This window comes from Leucoraja erinacea, chromosome 6 (genome assembly GCF_028641065.1).
Source record: "Leucoraja erinacea ecotype New England chromosome 6, Leri_hhj_1, whole genome shotgun sequence".
NCBI lineage: Eukaryota > Metazoa > Chordata > Chondrichthyes > Rajiformes > Rajidae > Leucoraja > Leucoraja erinaceus.
This window is the reverse complement of record NC_073382.1, coordinates 80,848,012-80,864,620: the sequence shown is the minus strand read 5'-3', so window position 1 is coordinate 80,864,620 and position 16,609 is coordinate 80,848,012. Positions and strand designations below refer to the sequence as shown.

At 44.0% G+C, this 16,609-nt stretch overlaps 1 protein-coding gene across 1 annotated transcript in view; it reads right to left on the bottom strand.

Annotated features, from left to right (window-relative positions):
* LOC129698329 (palmitoyl-protein thioesterase ABHD10, mitochondrial-like) overlaps nt 1–15,997 on the bottom strand; it is a 33,897-nt gene extending 17,900 nt beyond the window's left edge. The window contains exons 1-2 of the mRNA XM_055637412.1: nt 15,826–15,997; nt 4,178–4,358 (exon numbers count right to left, since the gene is read on the bottom strand). Of these exons, the coding sequence (XP_055493387.1) occupies nt 4,178–4,358; nt 15,826–15,982 (338 nt within the window). The 5' untranslated portion in view covers nt 15,983–15,997. The remainder of the gene's footprint in view (nt 1–4,177; nt 4,359–15,825) is intronic.
* Nucleotides 15,998–16,609: the final 612 nt, after the last annotated feature.

Genomic DNA, 16,609 nt, shown 5'->3' with positions numbered 1-16,609 from the left:
GCACAGCAAGCTGGTTTCAAAGTGGAACACATTATCGAGGTTAAGTGTGGTTGTTCAGATTAGCAGTCTGTGGGAAGTGCAGTTCTATGTTACACAATCGATAAGACTACTGAAAATAGTAATAATTATTATGTTGCTAAGTCGATGAATACAAACACTATAAAACATTAACAACAGAAACTGATCCAGTCAACATGCATAGAGACGCTATAGGTTTTGAGGACATACACAGGAAATTCACCAGATGTGCCCTGGGATGGACTATTTCAGTTATGAGGAGTGACTGGTTAAGCTGGGGTCGTTTTCCTTGGAACGCAGGAAGCAGGGAGGATACCTGATAATTGTAAAATTACGAGAGGCATAGGGCGAACAGTAGGAAACATTTTCCTTTGGTAGATGCATCTAAAATGAAAGGGCAATGGTTTACAGTAAAAAGCGTGAGGATAATAGGACTGCACTGCCTGAGTGGGTGGTGGAGGCACTTTCGGGCAAACACTTGAATTCCTAAGCATAGAAGGCAACAAATCAAATTCTGGTAAAAGGAATTATCATAGGAAAGTACTTAATGGTTGGCATGGATGTGATAGTTTGAAGACCTAATTCAAATGATGCATTACTCTATGATATATCTTCATGTATGGCAATACAAGGTTAGGTGATGCAAGTTAGCTGTTACTGCAGTCAGCAATTCATTGACACACAAAATGGTGAAGTTATGAAATCTGGAAATTAAAACCATTTGAAACTACCTTGTGAAGTAAGGGAAATGAACAGCATAGGTCAGGGCCTATTTCAACTTTGTCCATCCTATTGATACAGAGGATGATATATTTTCATCTCACATATGGCACAAGACATTTTGCAGTATGGAATAGATTTCCTCACCAATCTCCCATTGGGGTGGAAAGTGGACATATGTCAAATGTGTTAGTGGGAGAGTCCCATGCGAGTGCGGATCGTTAAAATGAGGGCCAAGCGGAGGGGCAAAAGAAACAGGTGGTAGGGTGGCAGAATAGGTGGTAAAGAGGAAAGGTAGGACAATTTGTCTGGCATTGGGGGCCCTGCTGATGGGGACAGGTAAATACCGGGTTGAGGCAGATGGCTGAAAGGAAGAATAGGGTGGCTGGTTTGGGAAAAAACCCAAAGAAATTGCTCAACGTCCTTAAGGGTTAAAAGATCAGAGCATGATCACAAAGTTGCTTAATTCATTTGTGGTATGCACAATTTAAACAGATCAGACATATCCGAGATATGTCTGCGGGAAGCTAAAGAGGACATTGCAGGTGGTCTGTTTGAGATTTATGAGAGATTTGCTGTCTTACATAGCCAGAGACCTGGATTCGATCCTGACTAACAGGTGCTGTCTGTTTAAAGTTGGTACATTCTTCCCGTGACTGTGTTGCTTTTCCCCAGGTGCTCCGGTTTCCTCCCACACGCCAAAGATGTACAGGCTTGTAGGTTAATTGGCTTCGGTAAAGATTGTAATTTGTCCCGTGTGTTGGGTAGTGTGTATGGGGATCGCTGGTCAGCGTGAACTCGGTGGGCTGTATCTCTAAAGCTAAAAAAGGAGAGACCAAGCAAGGCAAGTATGGATTCATTCTCCTGTCTGCCCGTGTCACCATGGCCAACCTAATGTCAGGATCAGGAATCAAATTACTTCATGGACTGGACCCACGGACCAAGTCTAGAATTTTTTTAATTCTCGACGTATTATAATAATGAGCAGATGGTTGCAACTATAAAACAGTAACAATACTGGTGGGTGCAGGTTACAGATCTGTTACTGCATAACACATTTATTATATTTATTTCTACCTATGCCATTACTTCATTTGTCCTGTTAAGAATATCATTGTTTTGTATATCACTGATGGGCATCTATCTGTTACCGTGTGACACTGTGGTACAACATTATTTGGCTCAGATCTGGCACGATGGGAAAGAAGTCCAGAGATTTGATGAGTGGGTGGTGGGGTGGTGAGCAGGTGCTATGTGGTAGAGTGAGAACTATGTTCTCAAACATCACTTGAAATGTTTGATAATCTATATAACTAAAAGTCTCATCATGACCACTTCCTGTCTGCGCTGTATATTGATTTTAGAAAAAAAACGCTACCATATATCGCTATGATTTTTGGCCATCTTACTCACAGTCCTCCTCCACTGAGGCAGCCCTGAGGATTTTTCCGATCGATGAAAAATAAAAAAGTTATGAATGTTTAAAAAATCTTGAGATTAGCTGATTGGTTCTCTTGCCTTGTCAATCACCATTATGAAGGTCCTTCGGGGGGGGGGGGGGGGGGGGGGGGGGGGAGCAGTAGTATAAAGCCAAATGATATGAAATTGCATTTGAATTTAGTGGCCTGCACTCTGCTAGAAATTGTATGAAATTGCATTTGAATTTGGTGGCCTGCACACTGTTTGAAATAGTATGAAATTGCATTTGAATTTGATGGCCTGCACTCTGTTTGAAATGGTATGAAATTGCATTTGAATTTGGTGGCCTGCCCTCTGCTTGAAATGGTATTTCAAGGAATAGCCGTGAGTGAACTGCCAGCCCATCAGCCCTGAGTGACTGAGCTGCCATCCCACCAGGCCTGAGTGACTGAGCTTCCAGCCTACCCGGCCTGAGTGACTGAGCTTCCAGCCCACCAGGCCTGAGTGACTGAGCTGCCAGCCTACCAGGCCTGAGTGGCTGAGCTGCCAGCCCAAGAATCAATTTGGCATACAATGTCCATACTATCCCTCTGGAAACCCGTCCCTTCGGCCCAGAGCACCCATACTTGCACTCCAGAAAGCCCCCCCACTGGCTACCAATATTGGAATTGGTGGAGAGGTGGAATATTGCGTTGGGGGACCAGCCCTCCCATGTGAACATGGGACCCAATGCGTCCCACTTAGTCTAGTGGTTATATATAGTTAAAATAAATCTTGTATCCTTAGAGTTCCATTAGTACATGGTGCAGACAGCATAACTTGTCCTCCTTGGTAAAAAAAATGTGTGCCACTTGAATGGAGGAGAAACAATATTGTGTAGGAAGGAACTGCTGATGCTGGTTTACATTGAAGATAGACACAAAATGCTGAAGTAAATCAGCGGGGCAGGCAGCATTTCTGGAGAGAAGGAATGGGTGACATTTTGGGTCAAGACCCTTCTTCAAACCGAGACTCAGGGGAAAGGGAAACAAGAGATATAGAAAGATAGAGAACAAATAAATGAAAGTTATGCAAAAAGGTAACAATGATCGCGGATGCGGTCCGTTGTTAGCTGTGGGCTAGGTGAAAACGAATTATACAGACAATGAAACTCACCAGAGAACCAGTGAAACTAGCACAATGACTCGGGTGGGGGAGGGACGGAGTGAGGGGGATGCATTACTTGAAGTTAGTGAAATTTCTAAACTAGAATTTAGAAGATTGAGGGGAACCTCATTGAAACTTACAGAATAATGAAAGGCATAGATGGAAGTGCATGTTTGAAGGATGTTTCCACTTGGGGAGAGTCTAGGACTAGAGGCCACAGCCTCAGAATTAAAAGGTGCTCTTTTGAAAAGGTGGGGAAGAACTTCTTTAGTCACAGGATGGTTAATCTGTGGAACTCATTGCTACAGATGGGGCTGTGGAGGCTAAGTCAATCGATATTTTTAAGGCAGAGAAAGACAAATTCGCAAGGGTGTCAAGGATTATGGAGAGAAGGCAGGAAAATGGGATTAGGAGGCAGAGATCAGCCATGATTGAATAGCGGATTAGACTCGATGGACCAAATGGCCTAATTCTACTCCTATAATTTATGGACGTGAACTTGTGAAATCAATATTCGTACCGCTGGATTGTAAACTGCCCAAGCAAAATATGTAGTGCTGTTCTTCCAATTTGCGTTTGGCCTCACTCTGACAATAGAAAAGCCCAGGGCAGGAAGGCAAGCATGGGAAAGGGGAGTTAAAGTGTTTGGCAGCCAGGCGATCACGTTGGCCCAGGTGGACTGAGCGAAGATGTTCAGCAAAACGAATACCCAGTGTTCAGAGAAACAATATTGTTGGGCAAGTAGTAAATTGTAATTAAATTATTATTTGGACAATTAGTCTCTAACATCAACAAATATTGCATTTATAAAAGGTGCAACATTGCATATATAGAGAGAGATCATCATATTCACTATAATTTTGCCATGTAATACCTTACAAACGAATGGCCAAGTGATTTGCAGAAATCCTCAACTGCCAACGCTTTATCTGTCTTCATGGTAGCTGCAAAACCAGGTAAGTAAAGGACTCCTGGATTTCTGCCTTTTAGTCTCTTGTATGCTAATTTAGGAAGGTCAGGACGATTTAAGAATTGGGTTGATTTCTTTCGACACCCTGCAACAGCAAACCACGAATCTACATTAATAGCATTAAATTAAGAGTCCAAATCAGCCACATTTGTGGCAACCAATCTACATTAATATCTAAACAATATAAATATATTTTCATCTTCGGTGCTTCTTCCAATTTTAATCCAAATTTGGTAACATTGCAACTTTTTTTTTGCTTGGCTAGGTTGTTTTCTAATCTCTTTTCAACATTCAGACATTGCTTCAATTTTCTAACACGGTCTCCTCCAAACACATGAAAATGCCTCCATGGTGGCTGTGAAAGATGAAAGGGAAATATGGGACCGTGAACTTACCTCCTACACCCTCAGAAAGTGCCCTAAACTTCCTGAGCAGCACGAGAAGCAGGGCATGACGGCCTCGCGGCACACAAGTGGAGGGCCGACTGCGGTGGAGACAAAGGGGCCAGTTGCAGTGGCCATGGGTGGTTTTGTTGGACGAGCAGTCAACCTCTCCTTCATCCATCCAGTGCCATCAGGACACTGAGACTTAAAGTGAGAATATGTTGGAGAGAGTTAACAGGTTCAAGCTCCTGGGTGTGCAGTACCTGAAGATCTGAAGAAGGGTCTGAGGAAGATTCTTGAACTGAAACGTCACCTATCCATGCTCTCCAGGAAACACTGCCTGACCCGCCGAGTTACTCCAGCACTGTCTCTTTTTCTATACTTTGAGGATCTCTCCTGGGTCCAGCACTTTGGTGCAATCACAAAGAAAGCTCACCTCTACCTTCACTGAAGATTGAGGAGATTTTGTACGTTGACATATACTCTTTTGAACTTCTACAGATGTAGAGAGTACACTGACAGGTTGCATTATGGTCTGGTTCAGTAATTCAAACACCCAGGAATCCAGCACATCACAAGTCCTGAGCTCCCCACCTTCAAAGCGATCCACAGGAGGCGCTCTCTCATAATGGCAGCTAATATCAAATGCACACCACCCTGACCACTCTTTTATCTCACAGGAGCCCAGGTTCAAGAACAGCTTCTTCTGAAAACCATCAGACTCTTGAACATGCATAGCACTAACGAAAGCCCCTGTCCCACTTGGGCAACCTCCACCGCGACCTCTGCCGACCTTAAGCGAGTTTAAAAAAAATCAATGTCACGGTGACCTACGACCTCCTACGACCTTCCATGACTATATGTACAACCTCCTACGACTATGTTGAAGACCTCCCTCAACTATGAAGACCTCCTTCGACTATGTTGAAGACCGGCTTCGACCATGTACGTTTTACTCGAGGATGGTCTCTGGCAAATTGGTCTGTGAATGAGCACGACCCCCTTCCACCTCAGAGGACCACATAAAAAACCAACAACGATTAGTGACGAGTGTCGACAGCTCAAATGATCACCTGATAAAATGATGTCATGTCTGCATTTTTTTCTCACTAAAAAATGCCTCCCAGTTTTTTTTTTTATCATTCTGAACCATGCAAGCAAGGAACATATTCTCACTGCTGTTTGCAGTAGCCCTTTTGCTTCAGCAGCCTTTTAAGAAAGGCAGAAGGGGAAGAGCAAGGGTGACGAGGAAGCACAAGAAGAGGTCTCAATGGGTGATGGAGATAATGTGATGCACTGTCCCAGTACACCAGATGACTGGAAGAGGATGGCGCTGGGCTGACAAAAGATGAAACTTTAAGCACACATGTGGGGCAGTGGATGGCAAGCATGCCATTCTTGTCCCTGTCCCTGTACCCCTCATTTTCCTTTTTGTACAGGATGGCATTCTGCTGGAACCATTCCTCAAGGTCCCCCTCCTGCTGCCTGGTGAAGGTGTAGGGTATAACCTTCCTCCAGCCCTCCCTCACTACCAATGGGGCATCTGCCTCTGATGCTGCGTCAGACACAGGAGAAAGAGCTGCTTTGCTGCCTTCAAATGAGGATGGTATGGTGGTGGAGACATATACTACCACCCTGGTCTCCTCCTCCAGGGGTCTCTCATGCAGGGCTACCTCCTCCTGCACTATCACCTCCTGTGGCATCACCTCCTGCCACTCCTCCTCCTGGGTGGGCAACACCTGCATGGCAGTTTTTTTTTTAGGGTTGTGCCCTCCCCCTGCACTGCTGCCTTTTTGGTGCCATCTCTAAAACACAAGTCTCCTCTCCAAAAAACTCTCCAGCTATGAATGAACATGCCTTGGAGTGAAAGAGGTGACGTTCTGCTGTTTAAATTACCTTTTTTTCATACTGACCTTTTTTTCACCCCGGAGATATTATCTTCGACTACCTTCGACCACTTTTGACTACCTACGACTAGAATCACGACCTACTACGACCGGCTTCGACTAGACCTACGACTAAAAAGTATTGATTTTTCTCATGACGATCTATTTTTAGTCGCTGTCAATTTTTAACATTTTGAAAAATACGCCGCGACCTATCTGAAGCCTCGACTACGCAGAGACCACTCTCGACCATGAAGGAGAGTGACTAAGACCTCCTTCGACCTCATGGCGATCTTGCCACGACTCTGGGTCGCGGGCTTAACTATGATCTACTGTAGCTCACAGACTTCATTTGCACTATTAGGTTTAGTATTATTGATTATTAATTGATTGTATATTGATTATTGTATATTTATTTGAGCGTTTTACATTAATGTCCTGTAAAGCTGCAGCAAGATGGAAATATCAAAAACCAGAGGGCAAAGTTTTAAGATAAGAGGGGGCAAGTTTAATGGAGATATGCAGGGCAAGTTTTTTTTTTTTTTTTTTTTACAGAGTGGTGGGTGCCTGGAACATGCTGTCAAGGATGATAATGGAGGCAGATACAAAAATGGCATTTAAGAGGCATTTAGATAGGCACACGGATATGGAGGAAAATGGATCACTTGCTGACCAAAGTGATTTGTTTAACCTGGCATCTTGGTCGGCATGAATATTGTGGGCTGAAGGGCCTGTTCCTGTGTACTGTTCTGTGATCTAAGTAAGAATTTCATTGCTCTGTTGATACTTAAACATTCTTGGAGTGGCCCCTTGTCCTGAAACTATGTAGCTTGCTGTGAACACTGCAGCCAACTGAGACAACTTCACTGAATATGACCTTTCAATCCTGTTAAAAATATACTGAGGAGGAATAAGAAATAGAGGAGATTGTGTAAAAAATGTATCCTTTTTTTTTCTTCTAAACTCTAGGAAATAGAGGTCAGGTCGCCTCAAATCTTCCTCATGATGCAATTGGAACTAGTCTAGTCAATCTTTCGCTTGGGCAGCATACAACCCAGCAGTATGAATTTTGATTTCTCTAACTTCAAGTAACCCTTGCATCCCCTCACTCTGTCCCCCCACCCAAGTTGTTGTACAAGCTTCAAAGCCGTCTTGTTGAGTCTCATTGCCTGTAACTCATTTTCACCTAGGCCACAGCTAACAATGGCCGGTTCCTTTTATCATTGTTACATTTTTTGCATACCTTTCATTCATTTGTTCTATATCTCTATATGACTGTCTATATCTCTCGTTTCCCTTTCCTCTGACTCTCAGTCTGAAGAACGGGTCTCGTCCCGAAACGTCAACTATTCTTTTTCTCCAGAGATGCTGCCTGACCAGCTTTTTGTATCTATCTTCACTTCACCTATTTTTTGGAGACCACGATTTTACATAATACAGTCTCAATATGTTCTACATAATAGCAATAAAATATTCTTATTCCTGCATTCAGATCATCTAAAAAAACGGCTAATGTAACTTATCCTCTGAGTTGCGTTCTGGTCTTTAGCAACTAGTGTACAACCATATCTAAGTCCCTTTGAACATTAACGATACAATGAGTGTGAGGGGAGGGGGGTGGGGGGAGCGGGGAAGAGCAATGGGGACCCAACGTGGGGGGAGACCACTGTGAAGAACAACGGAGGACCCGGCTTGGGGGGGGCCACTGTGAGGAATGGTGGGAGAACAAAAGGGGAACCCAGTGTTTGGGGGGTGGGCACTCTAGTTTAAGAATCCTCTGCTCAGGGGATAAGTCTGTGTTTCTTTGTTCATTTGTTCCGGTGAAGGCGCTGTGCACATGGCAGCCAGGCTACAGTCACTTGTGTTATTCTTTTTTTTCACTTTTAATTGAGTTTTAATTTCAACTTTTTCGTGTACCTTGTGTGTGTCGTGACTGTTGGCAGGCCAATTTCCCTCCGGAGATAAATAAAGTTTTATCGTACCGTATTGTATCTTTTACGAAATACACTTTTTTGCCACACAGACTGTTGTGAGATAAATGAAACTTTCATTACTCGTAATTAACTTAACTTTATTTAAGCTTTAAGCAACTTATTTCTGCAATACACAACCTCAGAAACGTTTGGCAAACATGGCTGATTCCGCAGGCTTTTCCCGCCCGAAATACTTCGCACATGCGCACACTCCGGAAATGTCCTGCGCATGCGCACACTCTAGAAATGTCCTGCGCATGCGCACACACTAGAAGAGCTCCGCACATGCGCCCACTTCATTCTCCCCTCCTATTTATAAGTTGAGACGGTCAGGAGGTTTAATACGTCTTGATGACCGTCGCAGCACTGGAGCCTCAGGAGATACCGGTGTTTCAATAGCTGGGGGTAGATATATTGCTTGGTCATCAACTTCACTCATATTGTTATTTAGATTTTCAATTTTAGAATTTCTTGTAAAAGTTTCCATAGAGGATGCTGGAAGTGTTGGAGGAAATTCCCGATTAGTGTTATCAAGAAGCGACGGAGCTGACGGAGGAAGTTCTCGATTAGTGTTATCAGGAAGTGACGGAGCTGATGGAGAAGATGGACATGGTGCAAGGTCACGAAGTGAGACAGTTGACTGACGTCCATCCCGATACTTGATAGTTGCATAAGAAGGGTTGACATCAGTCAGTTCAACTTCATCAACAAAAGGTTCATTCTTATTCAATCGGACATACCGACGAAGCAACACTGGCCCAGGGCTCGTCAACCATGATGGCAGAGAAATACCACTAGAAGAACGCCATTTGAAGTTAAAGAACCGCTCGTGTGGAGTAGTATTGGTAGCAGTTAACAGTAGAGATCTGATGGAGTGTAATGCATCTGGTAGAACACATTCCCACTGCTGATCTGGTATATCATTCGACTTTAAAGCCAGTTTCACTGCTTTCCAAATGATTCCGTTATACCTCTCAACCTGACCATTTCCAATAGGATGGTATGGTGTTGTTTTACTTGTTGCAATTCCTCTCTTAGAAAGGTAGTCCTTTAAATCTTTTGACATGAATGAGGTGTCCCTATCAGAATGTATGTAACTTGGAAATCCACAGAATGAAAACAGTTGATCTAAACATTTGATAACCATAGCAGCTGAAATATTTGGACAAGGAAAGGCAAATGGAAACCTCGAATATTCGTCAACTAAGGTAAGTATATAAACATTTTGAGAGGAGGATGGTAAAGGCCCTTTGAAGTCAATACTCAAACGTTCCATAGGTTGAGTAGCTTTGATCAATCTTCCTTCTTCAGGACGGAAGAACCTTGGTTTTAATTCAGCACAGATTCTACATGAAGCACACGTCATCTTCACATCTTCTGTAGAGAAAGGTAAATTTTTGGAACGAACATAGTGTAACAAACGAGTGACTCCAGGATGACACAGCCCATTGTGAAGATCAGTGAGTGCAGAAGAATGAACAGAGGCACAAAATGCTCGAGTTAATGTGTCCGGAGCAACATTATCCTTACCAGGGCGGTACTCAATTGAATAACTATATGCGGATAATTCAATCCTCCATTCATGAATTTTACTATTTTTAATCTTCGTTCGTTTCCGATTATCCAGCATAAAAACCACTGAACGCTGATCTGTTATCAAAGTGAAGTGCTGGCGAGCAAGGAAATGACTCAATTTCCTCACTGCTTCAATAATTGCTGTAGCTTCCTTTTCGACGGATGGGTAGTGCAATTCACTACCTTGGAGAGTACGAGACATGAAAGCCACTGGTCGTCCTCCTTGATTTAATGTAGCTGATACTGCTAAATCAGAGGCATCACATTCAACAACAAAGGGGAGATCCTCATCGATGGCGTGCAATGTCGCAGATTCCAATTGTTTCCTTAAAGAAGTAAAGGCACCAATTGCTGTAGAGTCAAGGGGGAAAGATTTCGCTCTAATCAAAGGTTGAATTTTGTCAGAAAAATTTGGTATCCATTTAGCATAATATGCAAACATCCCAAGAACCCTTCGTAGAGAGTTTAATGTTGCTGGAACAGGTATCTCTTGGAGTGGGCGGAGTCTTTCTGGATCAGGCTTGATTATATCATTTCCAACCCAATATTCAAAAATATTAATTGATGATACTGATGTTATTGACTTAGCCTCATTTAATGTTAGATTTTTAGAATGTACAACATCTAAAAACTGTTGTACATTTTCATCATGTTCAGTTTGGTCTTTTCCTGTAATAGTTATATTATCAAGATGAGGGAAAGTATCTTTAAGGTTTTCCTGTTCAACAAGTTTGTCCATCTCTCTCTGAAAAACAGCCACGACATTAGTTACCCCAAAAGGAACTCTGCAGTAGTGATATAATTTCCCATTTGCTTCAAACGCAGTGTATTTCTTCTCTGATTCCTTCAGAGGAATTTGATAGTAAGCACTTTTTAAGTCAAAAGTAGAGAATATCTTATACTTAGCTAATGTATTGATAATCTCTTCTATTCGAGGTAATGGATATGCATCAAGCTCCGTGAACTGGTTTATAGTTTGAGAGTAATCAATGCAGAGTCTCTTTCTATGTCTCTCCAAGGGGTCCTTAACCACGACAACTTGTGCCCTCCAAGGGGAAGAACTGCGTTCTATAATCCCCTCTTGTAAAAGATTAGTTACTTCTGTGTTGATAAAGTTCCTATCATCTTTACTAAAATGTCTTGATTTTGTAGCAATTGGCTTGCACTTGGAGGATAAATTAGTGAATAATGAAGGACATTCAACAGATGCAGCAGAAAGACCACACAATACTGGTGGCTTTGACAATACAAGATCAGGCATAGTTCCTTCATACATTATTTGAAGTGATCTGTGCAGTTTCTGGAAATCCTGACCTAGAATTATATCGCTACACAAATTTTTCAAAATACCAAGACATACAGATTTATAGCTAGTTTTGTTCAGAATAAAGTCTACAATACAAGATCCTATAATTTGAGTATTGAGAGTTGTCAGAGCCATCGAGATTTCTCTATTTGAAGGAATTATAGTTAGATTTAGTCGGGACACAACTTGTTCACTTATAAAACTTTCTGAACTGCCAGAATCAAGTAATACATTAAGTGTATGGCCATTAATGGATACCGTTGTAGCTGCATGAGACAAGCTCTGAGGAAATGCAGCTGTAATTGCACATAAAGAAGGTGTGTATATGGCAGCAGTCACACTTTTAGTTGTTGCTTTGGACTTGCATACTCTAGAATAATGTCCCTTCTTGCCACAACTATTACAAGTTGCCTCTCGAGCAGGACATGTCTCTCTCTTATGAATATTACCCCCGCAAAAGTAACAGTTCCTTTTTGAATAATTATATGCTGCAGCAAGGGCACCTTTATCAGTAGAAATTGTTTCCGTTTGCTCCATATTAGTACGTGGGTGAAATTCTTTTGTAGTAGTTGCAGCAGAATACACATTAGATGAGTCATAAGCATCTGAATTTTTCTGAGCCAAGTCTAAAGAGTAAGCTTGATTGTAAGCTGACTGTAAATCCAAGGTTTTGTGTTCTAATAGTCTCTGTTAGGCGATGCCAAACCATTGATAAGAGTCTCGAATAACTTCCTGTCGATATTGATCAGCCGTAACTGCTTTGAAGGCACAGTCTTTACTAAGTCTTTGAAGTTCTTGTAAAAATTCATCAAGTGACTCACCAGGTTTTTGTTTCCGAGTAGCGAGAATATCACGTTGGGTGTCTTAACGAAGAGTTTGCTTAGTACATCAATCGCAGAATCATAAATTGTACATTCCTCTATGTAATCATATACATCAGAAGAGACAAAGCTTATTAATGTTTTGAGTCTGACTGGTGCATCATTGCCACACTCATCAAAGAAGTTATTTAGTATGCAAAGCCAGTGCTTCCAATTCTTTGCAGCAGCAGGTGAGTTGGGATCCAGATCCAAGCGTTGTGGTTTCAGTAGCTTCTCCATCCCAAGTCGGACTGTTTGACTTCTGAAGATATGTTGCTTAGATTGTTGTGAGATAAATGAAACTTTCACTACTCGTAATTAACTTAACTTTATTTAAGCTTTAAGCAACTTATTTCTGCAATACACAACCTCAGAAACGTCTGGCAAACATGGCTGATTCCGCAGGCTTTTCCCGCCCGAAATACTTCGCACATGCGCACACTCCGGAAATGTCCTGCGCATGCGCACACCGGAAATGTCTAGAACTCTAGAAGTGTCCTGCGCATGCGCACACACTAGAAGAGCTCCGCACATGCGCCCACTTCACAGACTAAAGTGGATAACTTAACATTTTTGTAAATGTATTTTACCTGCCACGTTTTGATCCTATCACTCAGCTTGTTCATGTTCCCTTGTGGCTTCTCCATATCACCTTCCGTACTCACTATTATAATGGCTATACTGGCCTGCAAATTCTGTCATGCCTCATATGGCCCGTTAAGGTGATACTCTTCAGGGAAGGGTCCTGTATCAGATTTAGGCAGCTGCCTCTTTCTCCACAGACCCAACACACAAGGTCACATAAAATAAGTTTTGCAACCAGTCACGTTCTATACGCAACAGTGTTTCTCTGTCAATTTTGCTAAAGATAGTACTAATAATCGTTCCAAAATATATGATAGAAGAGGTAAGATGCCAATAGCTGAGAGATTAGACTTCAGGCAGAGCGTGCAAAAAAATACTAGAAAGAATTATACCATCTCCAAGAAATGAACTCAATTGAACAATAGATTAAAGCAGTTTCTGAAATAAACATTTCTTTAAATAAACTCACACTGAAGAAACTGAATGAATAGCAGCCACAGGATGGTTAGGACGAGGATGCTACTGGAAAAGTTTACATGGAAGAAAAATAAACTACAACCCTCCCAACCCGCCACACAGCGGTAAGCCACGGCAGCGGTAACCATGGCAGCGGTAGGCCATGGCAGCGGTAAGCCACGGCAGCGGCAGCAGTAAGGCCATGGTAGTGGCATGGGTAGGCAGTAGTGGCGGTAGGCCACAGCAGTGGCAGGGGTAGGCAGCATTAGGCTACGGCAGTGGTAGGCCACAGCAGTGCTTCCCCCCCATCCCAAGGTAGGCCCCGCCTAAAGCCGCCCTCCTCCCCGGCTGCAGGACGCTCCCCCCTCCCCCACCGACCCCGACAGCCCCCCACCAGAAGCTGTCCCCCTCCCCCGGCTGCAGGACGCTCTCCCCACCGGCCCCCGACAGAAGCCATCCCACTTCCCCCAGCTGTAGGACGTCCCCCTCCCCGGGCTGCAGGACGTCCCCCCCCCTCCCCCAGTCCCCGCATGAAGCCGTCCTCCTCCCCCGGCTCTAGGACACGCCCCCCTCACAAACCCCCCCCGCCTCACACTCCCCTTCCTCACACACCCTCTGCCTCACACACCCCCTCCCCGCTTCTCGGCAAGATGGGTCAAAAGTCCCGTTTCCGTGCTTTATTGTTCGAAACGATAAGCAATTTGTTCCATACAAGAAAATTGATGCTGGGTGATAAGCATCTAAAAGCCTGAACTTAGTTATCAAAAATAGCAACCTGTCAATGTTTGGTTGGGCACAAAACTAATGTATGAAAGCAGAAGGTATCACAATCCTTCAGTTAAGATGTGGCCCCATATCAGAAGCATCCACGTTGCGGGGCTGGAAACTGGAAGTATCCTGAGCGAATTCTGCTACCACCATCATCTATTGCGACAAGTGATGGCCACTACTGATTGTCGCCGAAAGCTTACATGACCTTTTCAGGACGGTCGATGTCAGCGAGGTCAACATTTGGAACAGGATGGACACGAAAAGAAGTTAAGATGTAACAGAGAGCTACACTAAGGTTCACCAATGAGAACTAGCAATTTTTCAAGGTAATTATTTTATAGATGAATTATCCAGATTTTTAAAGCTTTTTTGATGTAATCTCTGACAAACGCAATGATTTGCCTTGAATCCCAAGATGGTCATGTGTGAAGTATTTCATGACAAGCACGCCTCCCAGGACATCACTGACCGCCAATATGAGCAAATCATACTCCTGCACCATTTGCACTCCTGTACCATCTGTACTCGTTTTCACCAAAAGCACAGCTTACAAGATACACAAAATTATGTGGGACAGGTAGCATCTCTGGATAGAAGCAATGGGTGACGTTTCAGGTCAAGACCCTTCTTCACACCGAGTCAGGGGAGGGGGAGATCGAGATAAGGAGGTGCAAGGTGTGAAAATGAGACAAAGGGGATAGTGATCAAGGAACATGTAGAACAGATCATTGTTCGCTAGGAGACAGTAACAAAACAAAGATATAAAATGTAAACATGGACAGTCAGACTAGTCGGAGAACTGGGAAGGGGGGGAAGAGATGGAGAGAGAGAGGTTACTTGAAGTTAGAGAAGTTAATATTCATGCTGCTGGGGTAATACATATGAGGTTTTGTTCCTCCAATTTGCGCTGGGCCTCACTGTGACAGTGGAGGAGGCCCAGGACAGAAATGTCAGTGTGGGAATGGGAGGGGGAGTTAAAGTGTTTAGCAACCGGGAGATCAGGTTGGTTTAGGTGGACTGAGCGGAGGTGCGCAGCGACACAATTGCCAAGCCTACACTTGGTCTCGGTGCCTTTTTTTGATTATCTTTCATTCATTTGTTCGTTCTTTCTCTCTACATCACCGTCTATATCTCTCGTTTCCCTTTCATAAGGTTGTAAGTGATAGGAGCAGAATTAGGCCATTTAGCCCATCAAGTCTACTCTGCCATTAAATCAAGGCTAATCTACCTCTCCCTCTTAACCCCATTTTCCTGCCTTCTCCCCATAACCCCTGACATCCACACTAATGAAGAATCTCGTTGAGTTGACCTCCTGTGGCAAAGAATTCCACAGATTCACCACCCTCTGACGAAAGAAATTCCTCCTCATTTCCTTCCTAAAGGAAAGTTCTTTAATCCTGAAGCTGTGACCTCTGGTCCTAGACTCTCTCAATAGTGGAAACATCCTCTCCACATCCACTCTGTCCAGGCCTTTCACTATTCTCTATGTTTATTGAAGTCTCCCCGGACTCTCAGTCTGAAGGGGCCCGAAATGTCCCCCATTCCTCCTGTGCAGAGAGAGATGCTGCCTGTGCCGCTGTTACTCTGTCCCTGGAGGGGAGAGGCGGCCCGAAAGAAGCACCAATCCCTCTGTTAACTCTGCATGGGATGGGATGAGGGGCAGGAGGGGGGTGTAAACAATGTTGGTGAGCCGCTGCACCTGTGTGGACCACAGGCCTCCTCCACCGAGCTACCGCCCGGTGTGTGTCGCAGCTTACCAGCGGTGAGGGCCCACGGTGGCCGCCAGCGCACGGCGGCGCTTCCCACGTCCACTAGACCCGGCAACCGGCAGCGCGCCGCGACCGCCATGACAGGTGGGGCCGGACCCAGCCACCCGCGACACTCAGCGTCACCACGCACGCACGGCCGCGTCATCCATATTCATCAGCCCCGGCCGCGGAATTAACATTAATGAAGGGCTGGAATCGGAATATTAATGAGTCGCGGCCGCATAATGAATAGTAATAGGGTTGAACTGAATGTTAATGATCCCTTGCTGCGTAATGAATATTAATGAGGGGGTGACAACGGATTATTAATAAGCCACCGCCGCATGATGACTAGTAATGAGGGGAGGGGCTGGAAACGGAATATTAATGAGCCATGGCCACATAGTGACTATTAATGAAGGGGGAGGGAGTGGAAATTGAATACTAATGAGCCACCGCCACATAATGGCTATTAATGAGGAGGGGAGGGGCTGCTAACAGAATATTAATGATTCACCGACCAATCAGAGCGCTGCCTTCATGCCGCCGTTCGCATCGGAGTTTGCATTGCGTGCCCGCGTAGAGATGTCCAGCATGTGGAGAAACCCTATGGCCTCAACTTTGAATTCATCAATTAGAGGCCAACCCAACGTTATCAACATTGGAGATAGACACAAAATGCATCTTAATCTTTGACATTTCCACCATGGGAAAAAAGATGCTGGAGTAACTCAGCGGGACAGGCAGCATCTCTGGAGAGAAGAACTGGGTGACGTTTCGGGTCGAGACCCTT